General features: G+C 42.4%; 1 protein-coding gene and 1 long non-coding RNA gene across 6 annotated transcripts in view; one reads left to right on the top strand and one right to left on the bottom strand.

Annotated features, from left to right (window-relative positions):
* The window catches only part of UGGT1 (UDP-glucose glycoprotein glucosyltransferase 1), a 66,191-nt gene that overhangs the window by 37,755 nt on the left and 15,461 nt on the right, over positions 1-12,975 (top strand). For 4 of the 5 annotated variants that reach the window (XM_061636394.1, XM_061636393.1, XM_061636395.1 and 1 more), the window contains 9 exons: positions 5,440-5,463; positions 5,928-6,022; positions 7,093-7,299; positions 7,474-7,605; positions 9,014-9,144; positions 9,676-9,771; positions 10,078-10,180; positions 10,867-10,946; positions 11,816-12,005. In XM_061636394.1, coding sequence (XP_061492378.1) covers positions 5,440-5,463; positions 5,928-6,022; positions 7,093-7,299; positions 7,474-7,605; positions 9,014-9,144; positions 9,676-9,771; positions 10,078-10,180; positions 10,867-10,946; positions 11,816-12,005 — 1,058 coding nt within the window. The remainder of the gene's footprint in view (positions 1-5,439; positions 5,464-5,927; positions 6,023-7,092; positions 7,300-7,473; positions 7,606-9,013; positions 9,145-9,675; positions 9,772-10,077; positions 10,181-10,866; positions 10,947-11,815; positions 12,006-12,975) is intronic. The other variant, XM_061636397.1, reaches the window with a different exon arrangement.
* Positions 5,927-7,561, bottom strand: LOC133389195 (uncharacterized). Its single transcript, XR_009764040.1, has 2 exons — positions 7,363-7,561; positions 5,927-6,039 (listed from the first exon to the last, which is right to left on the bottom strand). It is a non-coding gene; the product is annotated as an uncharacterized LOC133389195 (long non-coding RNA).

Below are 12,975 nucleotides of genomic sequence, written 5' to 3'. Positions count from 1 at the left end.
ACACTCTCGGGGCAGACGAGAGTCCGAACGGCATGGCGCGATATTGGAAGTGCTGGGAGCCAAAGGCAAAACGAAGAAATTTTCTGTGGGCTATGCAAATAGGCACATGGAGATACGCTTCCTTTAGATCGATAGAAACCAGGAAGTTCCCTCGTGCAGGCTGTCTGTAATGGAGTGGAGGGATTCCATTTTGAACCTGCGATACTTTACGAAACGGTTAATGAACTTGAGGTCCAATACCGCCCTCCATGAGAGATCTCGTTTGGGCACAGCAAATAGGAGGGAGTAGACCCCTTCCGACCTCTCTGTAGTAGGGACTGGCTCTATCGCCGCTATGTCCAAGAGGTGATGTATCGCAGTCTGCATGATGCAATGCCTGGCTGGTGCCCTGGGGCAAGGGGAGGGATGAAACTTGTCTGGAGGTATTGCCCAAAACTCAATTGCATATCCATAACAAAAAAGATCTCTGATCCAGGAGATCTGAGTCAGACGTAGCCAATGTTTGCCAAATAGAAGAAGTCTGCCCCCAACTGGTATTATATCAATAGTGTCTGCGCTGTCGAGACCCTCCCCTGTATGAGGACGTTGAGGAGCCTCTGCGGCCCTGGTACTGACCTCTACCCAGGAAATGTCGGTTCCAGCCTCCTCTGGAGGAGCGGAAATCATATGTTGGGAACTCACGGCCTCATCCCCCGGGCTGCGTTCCTCGAAAGGGCTGAGACGTGCGGTACGAAGCGAAGCATCTAAAAGGTCTGCGCTCAATGTTTCTGACAGTGGCCAAGACAGGTTTTCGAGTGTCCTTAGGGTCAACAAGCACCGCCTTTAGTGCCTCCTCGCCGAAAAGTAATGACCCGGCATAGATTAACTCTGGCAGTAGAGTCAGCCTGCCAGTGACGGAGCCAGAGGGTCCGTCAGGCAACAACCTGAGCTGCCATGGCTCGTGCTCCTAGCTGATTTGCGTCCAAGGTGGCGTCGGCTACGAAAGCAGCTGTTTTTCGCAATTTTAGTAGCGATCTTCGCAGAGAGACAGGATCTGGATTGGGATCGTCGATGAGGTCATCCAACCACATCATCTGCCCTGGCGAAAATAGAGGCTGATGTAGATTCACGCATAGAAAAGGCGATGGCCTCATGGGTCTTGCGTAAAGCAAAGTCCAGTCTGCGTTCAGTGGCATCCTTTAAATGAGATTCTCCTTCTCTTGGCAAAAGAGATCTGGAAACTAAGCTGGAAATTGGCTTGTCTATGCCAGGGACGGCCAGTCTGGTAGAAAAGTCCGGGGCCAAAGGATAAAGTCTGTCTGCAATGTTATTAAATCGGCGTGCTTGTAAAGGGTGAGACCATTCGTCCTTGGCCAACTTAGCGATTGGGTCTGGCACCGGAAGAAAGTTTTCTGCTGGCGTGGGGGATTTCAAGACCCTGGCCCCTTTTAAAGCGGGAGTGGATTGAAGGCCAAGGGTGTTCAATGCTCTGCGCGCAAGGGGCTGGTAGTCCGAGGCATCGAAGAGGCGATAAGTTGTATCCTGCTCATGTTCCGAATGGTCACTCCATTCGTCTCCTTGGTCTTGAAGTGCAAATACGGACTCCTCCTCACAAGAGGCGTCATCAATAAACCTGCCCCTGGCAATGTCAAACAGGTCTGGGGAACCTGGTGGGATTGTTTCACTGTGTACAAAGTGTTGCCCACTGTGTTGAGGAATAGCGGGAACTTGTGATGGTGACTGTCTCTGAGCGAAAAATGATAGCATGCCCTGAAGTTGTGAGATGAACTCGTGGGACAGCTGCAGACCTGGAGATGTAGATGGTTGTTCTTGGATAGGCGGAAGTGCGGAAGGCCCCACAGGTAGTGAAGAAGAGTAAGCCCCAGATTGGCTGACCATTGGTTGTACAGGAAGGTCAGGAAAATCCTCCTCATCAGAGGAAGCAGCAGGAGAATGAAATAGGGTAGTTAACTGTGCATGGTTTGACCCCTCTGGAACTGGAGCAGAGACATAGCGGGGCCGCTTGGTTGTGCTGTGGCTGGCAAGATGCTTAGTTTTGGCGGCCGCTTTAGCATGCTTATGTTTGACCGCCTTAGTTGGTTTAGGCTTGGTCATCTGGTTTGTCTCTGGCTGTTGTTTCGGCTTGATTGCCTGAGTTGTCTCTGGCTGTTCTGCCACCATATACTTTAAAGGGTAGCAGTGCACGGCACACGACTGGGGCAGAATGCACAGACCCGAACAGGCTCAGTACACGGCACACGACTGGGGCAGAATGCACTGGCTGCTGGCTAAGTACACTGCCACGATGGGGCAGAATGTACACTATGAACAGACTTAATACACAGATGGGGTGCACGTCCAGATAGCGATGTAATATTTGTACAGCTTTGCAGAGTAACAACGGCACTAGTACTCGGCCACGGATGGGGCAGAAGGTACAGTTCAAACAGCTTTGTATGATATCAACAGCCTTGTACATGGCCATGGGTGGGGCAGAATGTACAGTCCAGACAGGGTTAATATGGTATCAAAACCTTGCACACTAGGTGTCAGATGGTCTGGTGCACAGTCAGTGTAGTATTAATATAGATGAAGCAGCCACAGGTTCAAAGTCCTTGTAGCAATCACAGTCTTTGTACTGGTTCAGATCTCAGCAGTAATCAAATAGCTGTCAGGGTCAGCAGCAGAAGAAGAGTAAATGGACAATAAGAGCCTATCTGCCACACACACACAAGGGGCACTTCATACAGTGGAAGCTGACAAAAGGTTTGGGCTCTGTTATCCACAGCCCGTGGAAGGGAGACCCCCCCCCGTTAATAATACTAATAGGCTAGTAGAAAGAGCGGGAAAATTTTGAGAGCCAAAATGGCACCCGCGAAAAAGGGCGGGAAAATTGGCCAATCAGGAAAGGCTTGTGGGGATGAAGAAGCAATGGCGGTCCCCTAAGAGCACTAGCGAACGAAAGAGTGGCCGCCAAGTTGAAAAAAGGAAAAGCTCTGGAGCCGCATATGGAAGGCTCGATCACGGCTGTAAAAGCCAGGACAAGGGGTCTGCTACGGAGACGGCCAGCAGAATCCCCAGTAGATTGAAGGCTTAGGAAGCCTGATTAAGCCTCAGCCGCAGCGGCGGGCGACGGGCGCGACGAGATTTAAAGCTGCCGCAGAGCGAGCCGGGGGGGCGGGATAGTTTAAATGAGATTCTCCTTTGGCAAAATGAAAAGCCGCAGTAGCAGGCGCTAGGATGAACTGCCGCGACGGAGAAGCCGCAGTCGAACTGGGGAGGCAGCGACCCAAACGGCCAGGAAAAAGGAAGCCGCAAGAGCAGGCTCCTGAGGGGGACGTGAATAGAACTGGTAAAAAATAAGCGGCGAAATCAGCCGGGAGCTGCAGCCGCAAGCTCCCGTTGAGGAAAGAGAGAACCACAGCCGCGGTCTCTCTGAGGGCCGTGATAGTAAAAACTGAACAGAAAAAGGAAAAAACAGCCCAGGCAAGGGAAAACCTCCCCCAAGGATTCCCCAGGAAAACAAACAGACGACGTAAAAAGCAAGACAGAGGGAAGGGAAGTGTGAAATACACAGACACTGAAAACTCCACACCCTGTCAGCCAAAAGACACAAACACAGAAAACACAAACGACTTAGCTAGACTCAATGCTAGAAAACTCAAACTTGTTCGGTACGAAGGCAAGAATGAACTGGAGAGTGGGAGGGGCCTGACATCCCTAGTCTTGACTTCAGAAACATTCTTGCCTTCGGACGATAGGTGGAGTCACTACCCACTTTGATGGCCTACCTCCTATGGAAAAGAAACTACTTCTTCATACAGTGCATAGTTAAACTATGGAATTCGTTTCCAGAAGAGGCAGTGATGGCTACCAACTTTGATGGCTTTAAAAGAAGACTAGACAAATTTGTGGAGGATAAGGCTATCATTGCCTACTAGCCATGATGGCTGTGCTCTGCCGCCATAGTCAGATGTAGTATGCTTCTGAAAACTAGTTGCCACAGGAGGGGAGAGTGCTCTTGCCCTCAGGTCCTGATTGTGGGCTTCCCTGGGCATCTGGTTGGCCACTGTGAGAACAGGATGCTGGACTAGATGGGCTTCTGGCCTGCTCAAGCCGGCTCTTCTACTGTTATGTTTCCATGACTCACTCCTTAGGAACATCTAGCTGAAGACTACTGTACACTCTTTCTACATGGGGCTGCCTTTGAAAACTCCAGAAATTACAGCTGATGCAGTATGAGCTCTATGCAGTATGAACAGTGAGTTCACTCCTGATACAAGCTGACCATAGTGCTCATGTCTGTCTTTAAAGAGATGTACTTGTTAGCAACTGTTAAGTGGACACACTGCAGGAAGCTGGTTCTGACCATTAGAGTCCTGCATGCCTGAGGGCCCTTTTTACTTACGTCTGTCTTCCCCAACTTGGTGACCTCCAAAGGTTTTGGGCTACAACTCACATCAGACCCAACTATGCTAGCCAGGCTGATGGGGATTGTAGTCCAAAACATCTAGAGGGCACCAGATTGGGGGAGGCTGACTTTAAGGAACAATACCTCATGTACCAAGATCTTCCAACAATGTCCTTTTAAAACTACCACTGTCTGAGGTATGCCAGGAGCCTGTGAAATCTGGGGTCACCATTATGATGGTGCCTATTTATGGAATAGAGGCAAAGAGAATCCTGCCTATCCACTTTCTAAAGGCAGAAAGGAAAGCTGATTTGAACATATATTTCCCAGAAGGCATTTGCCTTGCTGGAATGTAATTAGTGTCTTATATGGCAGCTATATTTTAACTGGAGAAATGCTGTTTTTAAAAAAATACTTGCCTTGGATTTTGGGGTGTGTTGTGGTTTTGGTTTTTTCATGTTAACTGCTTTGCGTTTAGAAGTGGTGTGTTAATTTTAAATAAATAATAGGGCATGTGATCTGTTCAGGGCAGGTGTAAACAATCGTATATGTCTTACCTGTGAAGATTCAGATTTTCCCCATAGTGTAGGACAGTGAAGTGGAGCTGAGAGACTCTAATTGCTGCATTCTCTTACATTAGATTAGACATGAAGTGGCACAGGTGGATTGGGGTATCTGGAAATTCAGGTGTCACTTGGCAGGTATATCAACTAAGGCTGCAATCCAGTATTCACTTACCTGGGAGCAAGTCCCGGTGAATCCAGTGGAGCTTACTTCTTAGTAGACATGTATTAGATTACAGCCTAAGTTTCTATGTAATGAGGACAAGGCATGACAAAAATACTTAATTTAGAATGGGTGTATGACTTCTTAAAATTAGAGAAATACTAAAGTTGTTCGTCTGTTTTCTATTACTGGGAATGAATTTATTCTGACATTAGTGGCTGTTTACAAGGTTCATGCATAGTTGTGGCTCTTGGATACTTATGAGGTGTGTTTTATGAACTAATTTTATCTTTTCCCACTCTTTCCTGTTTTACTTCTGTCAGGAATGTCCTCCAAGGAAATTTATGGTAATGAGCTTGAGTGTTTTTCTTCTTTTTTGCGTTATAAACCTTAATACTTTAAAGAATACTCATACCCCTTAGTTATTGACCTCAGAACCCGTAGGGAATGAAAAATAGATGCATGTTTTTTTAAAAATTTCTGGGTACATAATTTGAATCCATATAAAAAAAATTCATTTATTCACTAATGGGAAAAATCTTAAATGAGTATCTAAATAAACCGCACATTAGAAACAGAATTATGCATGTGCCTTATTTTGTGTACGTTCAAAAACAAACTTAATTTAACATTGTGTGTATATACATACTATTGTCTTTGATAAATACTAATATCACTGGGATACTTTGGTGTTTTGCCTGAATGACTTTTCTAAACACTCCATGTACCCAGCATGAAATTGAAATGCACATTATGATATGATCAAGAAGTTCAATTTCCTTCATTGAATGCATTGTTTTTCCTTGTACAGATGATTCTTTTGTTAGGCCAGTAACTTTTTGGATTGTTGGCGACTTTGACAAGCCATCTGGAAGGCAGCTTTTGTATGATGCTATCAAACACCAGGTACGTAGCAGTCCTTGCTGAAGAAGGGAAGGAAGGGGAACAGTATTGTCAGCATACCTAGGGAACTTGATTTTTTTTTACTTTTAGAGACAAGTATGAATAATTGCCAAGTTCTGTGTCTTTAAAGGAAGAGTAGCCATGGCTCTTTCCTACCACCATACCTTATTGCAACCTGAGACCTGAGTACCAGGCTCCGCCTAATTTAATTAAGGCTGAAATCCTGTATACACACTGACTGAGGAGTAAGCCCCATTGGACGTACTTCTGCAGATCGGTCAATTTAAAGTTAAAAAAAGCCCCACCCTAATCAAAATGCACCCTTGAAGGCAAAAACAACTGGATGAATACCTTGTGTCATGTCATATGTTCAAAAAAGGCAAAGGGTAGTATTCAATGCAAATCCTACTCAGAGTAGAGCTATTGAAGTTAATAGACATGACTGATGTGGGTTCATTAATTTCAATGGGTCTACTCTGACTAGGAGTTAGGTGAATACAACCCAAAATGATTTCTGTGCCATTATGGCCAAGGCTTTTATATAGCAAACTTCCATAACCACGTTGCTTCTGATTATACATATTTGGAAGACATGCTGCTAATAATCAGAAAGGAACACGTGTAGATGTTACAATTTTGATGTGGAGTTCCTCTTTGCTATAGTACTCTTAAACCATGTTTGCACATTATGGTAAGCCATAAATCATGGCTTACCATGCACAAGTCGTTTGTGCCCACTTTCTCCTTCCCACCGGTGCTGGAGAGAACAAGCCATGATTCCCAGTTTAACATTATGTTTCAACCAGTGTTCATGGTTTGTTTGACTCTAGACAAGCAAAGATTGGTAAGCTAAGAACAGACCTTGGTTTATTGTGGTTTGTTTCACTTGAAACAAACCACAATTCTTGGCTCAAACATAATGCAAGCCCAGGGATAGTAGTTTGTTTCTCCCCAGCGTGTGCGGGACGGAGCAAAACAAGCATAACTGGCTTACCTCTGCAGATACTGCCTCATTTGCTGGCCTTCAGAGCTTATAGAAACATTGTTTTAATGCACATTTCATTGTTATGCAGAAATCCAGTAACTATGTCCGGATTGGTGTGATTAACAACCCCAGTGAAGATCCAGCAAGGGACAACACAATCATTGCCAGGGCCATATGGACAGCCTTACAGACGCAAACATCTAACAATGCCAAAAACTTCATCACAAAATTAGCTAAGGAGGAGAATGCAAAGGTGTTGGAGGCTGGAGCCGACATTACAGAATTTGCTGTTGGAGTAAGTGTACAAACTGGCTTCTCCTGTGAGGTAGATTAGTAAAATAGGATAGCAATACTTAACTGTTCCCTTTTTAATCTCTTGTTTTTCTTCTGACATCATCACAGTTCATTTGTACAGATACATGTCTTGTCTCTTAACCAACTTTTACTCAGGATAATTTTCTCCTTCCAGGGTATGGACATTGATACTTTCAAAGCAGCCTTTGATTCTCCTAAAGTGGATTTCATTCTTTCACATACCATGTACTCAAGGGATGTTCTTAAACTGAAAAAAGGACAGAGGGCAGTGATCAGCAATGGAAGGGTAAGCAAACTGGATTTTGAAGAGGAGAACTTTTTCACTTGCAGAAAAAAAATGTTTACGTGTTTAGCCCATGCTGTTCCTAGTGCTCATGGAAGTTTAGAATTTTAATCTTACAACATAGCCAATAAAATAATATTAAAATCAAATCCTTTGGTCTGAGATGTGTCTGAAGATTAGTTAGAATTAAAAATTACCAGTACCTGATAGGTCTTTGTTCAGGGTGGCATTAATAGCTGAGCTACTCCCCAGATTTTATTTATTTATTTAAAGTCCTGTTATGGAGGGCCCCAAAAAGAATGAATGGCCTCAGACTTAAAATTATGTGATTTTAGCGGTTTTCTTTGGGCAGTGAACAGAGCTTTTCAACTATTTGAATAATGCGTCTCGGTCCCAGGAATTGTCTTGTTTATACCCCTTTATTTCGATAAAGCCCCAAACTTTCAATTTTTTGTTGGTAATTATTCAAGGTGGCTTTCACAACAGCATTCCGCTTCTGAGAATGAAACACTTTCCCACAGCAATTTTGATTAATCTCCCAGTACTGCATAACTAATGGATCCAAAGAGCACTTTGGTGACTATACCGTTCTTTTTTAATGTGCTTCATTTGCCAGATATCTGAATTGTAGGATGCATAGGCAACTGTATAATTTATAAAGGTTGGAGGGATACTGTTTTGCTTGCTCTGGAATTCACTTTTTTCTTAACTGACTGGCAGTGAAATGCTTTGTATCATATGATATCATATCATATGTGTGGATTTTTTGTATTGCTTGCTTGCAATATTTATATCCTACTGTTCTGTCTATCAGTGGCCCCCAAGGCTAGCAACAATATCAACAGGAATAAGTTTATCACTTGTTAGTGAATTAGGCCTTTCACAATATTAGTAAAAACAAGATTTAAAACTATTGCAGCTAATGAGCAACCAACCAGTAGATTGATGCTGCCACTAATAAAAACAAATGCATTTTCTATTATCATTGGACCCAAATACCCTCTGAAAAAGCAACATTTCCACTGTTTGTTGAAAGTTAAGCACCTAGAGAGCTAAACAAACTTGTTACAGGAGAGCATCACAGAGCCTGAGTGCCACCACCAAAATGGCTGTTTTGTGTGACTGCCTCACTTCACATCCCAGGATAACACTAAGCAACACCCCAGATGATGAATGGCTAGGTTCATATAGCAGGAAGCAATTGATACTGTTGCTAGCACAACTAGGGACAATGTGACTGTTCGAAGCTCCAAGAAGCCTTGTAAAAGGTTTTTGATTTGTTAAACTCTCAACTATAATGTGAGTTGGAATACTGTCCGCGTCACAGAGGTGTGTTGTTCTGGTCCCTCCAAAGTTTGCTTTGCTATAGACTTGTCTGTCTTAACTGCTCTAATTTTTGTTTTGTTTTTAGATCATTGGCCCATTGGAAGATGGTGAGCTTTTTAACCAGGATGACTTTCACTTGCTAGAGAATATTATTTTAAAGACTTCTGGACACAAAATAAAATCTCACGTTCAGGAGCTAGGAGTGGAGGAAGATCTGTAAGTAAAAATGAGCAAACTGCAAACAGTTTGGAAACGGGTTTCCATTTGTTGATTTAATTTCAATAATTGTTCTTGTTGGCTGGTAGAAACACAGCAGATGAAGGAGGGTGTTTTTTTTTTTTCATTTTGTGCCAAGGCTCACTTTGGAAGTTTTTTGTTTCCAAGTAAATTCTCCTCATAATAGGTTGGTTCCTATGAACTGAGGTCAGTCTTCATCTTGCGGATGAGGGTCTTTTTGCTTTTCCCCCTTTGAGGATCTGTGAATCTTCAAATGGGGTTTGCAGTATTGGGTGGTGGTGATGTTGGCAGAAGTTGGCCACTCTTGCCCAAGTAGAAAGGTGGGATCATTCTGTTTGTGCCTGGTACTCCTGGATGTAAACCAGTGACTATTTTACCTTCTCCTAAAGCATCTAGTATATCTCTAGTTCCTATATTAAAAATATCACGAAAGGCACGATATAAATGTAATGAATGAACAAATGAGGCATGGAGAGCCAATACATGAACAAATGAAATTTCTTTCTTTAGCGCAAGTGATCTTGTAATGAAGGTGGATGCTCTTTTGTCTGCTCAGCCCAAAGGAGAGGCAAGAATTGAGTACCATTTTTTTGAAGACAAATACAGGTAAAAAATTACATTGGTGGTTCTTTGACATTTATTTATTTGGGCTGTGCAAATTCACATGCTCTATAAACTATTGCAGATAATTTGAAAAAGAGCTAAACATTTACTTGGATTTCTTTACTTGCTATCATTAGAGTGTGCTAAGAAATCATTTGGGATGTAAGCCTTAAATAGGTATTGACAATTCAATATGATTAATATATTAAGCGCTCCTTGATGAGGGCGCGGGTTGGTGATATTTATCTGATAGTCCAAAGGGAAAAAAATACTCTAACATGGATGTATTGAATTGTCTTCTTTCTTTAGCGCAATTAGAATAAGACCAAAGGAGGGAGAGACATATTTTGATGTCGTGGCTATTGTTGACCCTGCAACCAGAGATGCACAAAGACTCGCTCCACTACTTATGGTGTGAATTTTCTATTGGTTTGTAGTAGTCTAATCAGTAGTTGAAGAACAATTGCCCTTGAGCATTTTCTTGTCTATTACTCTCCCTCAGCTCCCTCTATTACGGGAGGCAGGCTAATCATAAGCATGCTGTATGTGAAGCCTTCAGTGCTACAGAATAAATACCACAGAAGGGAGTTCATGTTTAAAACTCAAACACTTTAGCATTCTTTCATAAGAATGCTTTTAAATTATACAAAATGTTGCCTTTCCTTCCCTTGATTTATTAGCTTGTTATAGTAATTCTTGAAAATATGTTGTCTTTTTGGTGTAAAACTTAATGTCTGGAACTTAAGTTGTTCCATAATGGAAAGTAATTGTGTTTAATATGGAGAAAGCTAAAATATTTAAGATTGCTACTTAAATTAGATATGACCTATTTAATGGGAACCTCAGTTCATCATGTAACAAGATTTTCCATTTTTCCCATCTTGTCTTTTTTTTTTAGAGATCCACGTAACCATGCCCTTTATCCCAGATTGTGTCTAAATAACCATAGTATGATTACTGCAGAGAAAGTGATCTGAACATATGAACTTTAGCGAGGCAGTAGAGACACATTTGGGGTTATGGGGAAAGCAGAGCATCGCAAGAAGTGTACATGCTTAGCTGTGAATTTAACTTTATATGTCTGTTGTTGTTTTAAAGGTATTGAACAAACTAATAAACATGAACCTCAGAGTTTTTATGAATTGCCAGTCCAAACTCTCTGACATGCCTTTGAAAAGGTGAGGAATGGCTAACTTTATAAAACATAATAAAATGGGAAGCAAAACTATACTGCTTTTTAAAAATGCTATCAGTTTGTCTCTTGATGCTTCTGTCAGAAAGCTGTAGGTTCCAACTCTGTGTGGGCTGAAGTATGTGGACTTCAAGAAAGATGCATCAGCCACCACTTCAGTTGATGTGTGACTTCCATTTTGGAAGGAATGTTGTCTCTGTGTATATCTTATGTCACCTTAGGATTACCTTTATCACTGCAATGAAGTCTATGTTCAGTCAGCTTAGAAGCAGAGTTGCAGAAATTACAAAAATTAATCTGGTGAGAGTTAGGCCGATGCAACTGTCAGGGTGGAGGGGCACTTTCCTCTTCAGGCTGAAGGGTCCCCTGATGTTCAGGATGGCATTTCAAGAGACACAAGAAGGTTGTTGCTGCATGGGAGAGGGCGAGAACCTTACTGATCAATATGGTTCCTGCTTCATTTTGGTCTTCTCCTTTCTGTACTTCGGTGTCATTAATTCATTTCTCTAGTTTATGCCCCATTCCTTTCTCTTTTTGATAGATGGATGGAAAAGTGAGGAAAGGAATAAATGATATGAGACGTGCATAATTTTCCAAAATGTGTGGCTTGAGTTTTGTTGAGAAAAGGAAGAGCTGAAGCTCATCTTGAAACGCTGGAATCTAGAAGGCTGGTTGATTGTGGAAGTCCAAATATATTTTTTCCAAGCACTATGTTTTAAATGCTAGGCACATAGATTGGGAATGTGGAGGTTCTTGAGGTTACAGACTTAAAAGGCATAGCATAAAGACAACTGACTTGGCAGCTTTGGGGTTTGACATTTAAATGTTCTCATACTTGCCATTTTTAAATTTCAGTTTTTATCGCTATGTTTTGGAACCAGAAATCACTTTTACCACAGACAAACTTCTGGTTCCTGGCCCGGTTGCCAAATTCTTGGATATGCCTCAGTCCCCCTTGTTTACTTTGAATCTTAACACTCCTGAGAGCTGGATGGTGGAATCTGTAAGAACATCATATGATCTTGACAACATTTATTTAGAGGAGGTAAGTCCCAGTCAATGTGTATATCCACATTTGAAGAGGAGGGTTTGTTTCAGAATTTGAACTCTGCAGACAAAATAGTTTCATCAACAATAGCTTTACCCAAGGTTAAAACTATTTTGATTAATTGGTGTGGCTATGTTTGGAAGGCAAGCTGTACAGACACACTCCCTCTCTCCTCTGCCAAATGTTGGTTTTTGTTTCAGGGCAGACCACTGTGCCTTTCCTTACAGCCGTAAGAACCACAGACATCTTGAGGCTGAGTTCTCAGTTGCAATCAATGTGAAGTCATCTTTTGCATAAAGATTTCCTATCATATTTATTGGAGTTTAACTTATTTAAGCCATTTTGCCTCTCATGTATTTAAGGCAGGATGAGGAACCTGTGGCCCTCCAGATGTTGGATTCCAACTCTCTTCTGCCTCAGCCAGCATGGCCAGTGGTCAGGGATGATGAGAGTTGGAAGTCCAGTAACACCTGGAGGGCCACAGATTCCCCATCCCTGTAAGGAGTTTTTAATATCCAGATCCCCAGATTAATAAGAGGAAAAATGTTGAAGGTTAGCCTCACCTAATAATGAGTGATAACTTAGCTTTAGTAAAGCTATGCTGTTCCTCAATATCCTCCCCCTCCCCCCCAGATGCTTTGTTGAGGTTTTGGTAGTTATGAACATAATGACTTCCATATTGGTCTAGAGAGGTGGTTTTTGATCAGTTTGCTAAGATACACTTTGAGTGGGTTGCAATATATCTTTGTTCTTATAGTAATCCTGTGAGGTAAGTTAAACCTGAGAAGCCTTGGATTCTGTTACTTGTATTTTAGCACTGCAAAGAAAGGTAAGAGCCATTTTGGATATATTAGCCTAATGTGAGGTCAAGAACATAAAAAGATACCTTATTCCATCATTTTACAATTAATCCAGCAGTGCCTGTAACTTGAAGTAGAAATATGGTCACAGAGTTGAGAATTAAGAG

Source organism: Rhineura floridana, chromosome 7, assembly GCF_030035675.1.
Source record: "Rhineura floridana isolate rRhiFlo1 chromosome 7, rRhiFlo1.hap2, whole genome shotgun sequence".
Lineage (NCBI taxonomy): Eukaryota > Metazoa > Chordata > Lepidosauria > Squamata > Rhineuridae > Rhineura > Rhineura floridana.
The sequence above is the reverse complement of the archived record's forward strand: the minus strand, read 5'-3'. Positions and strand labels throughout refer to the sequence as shown.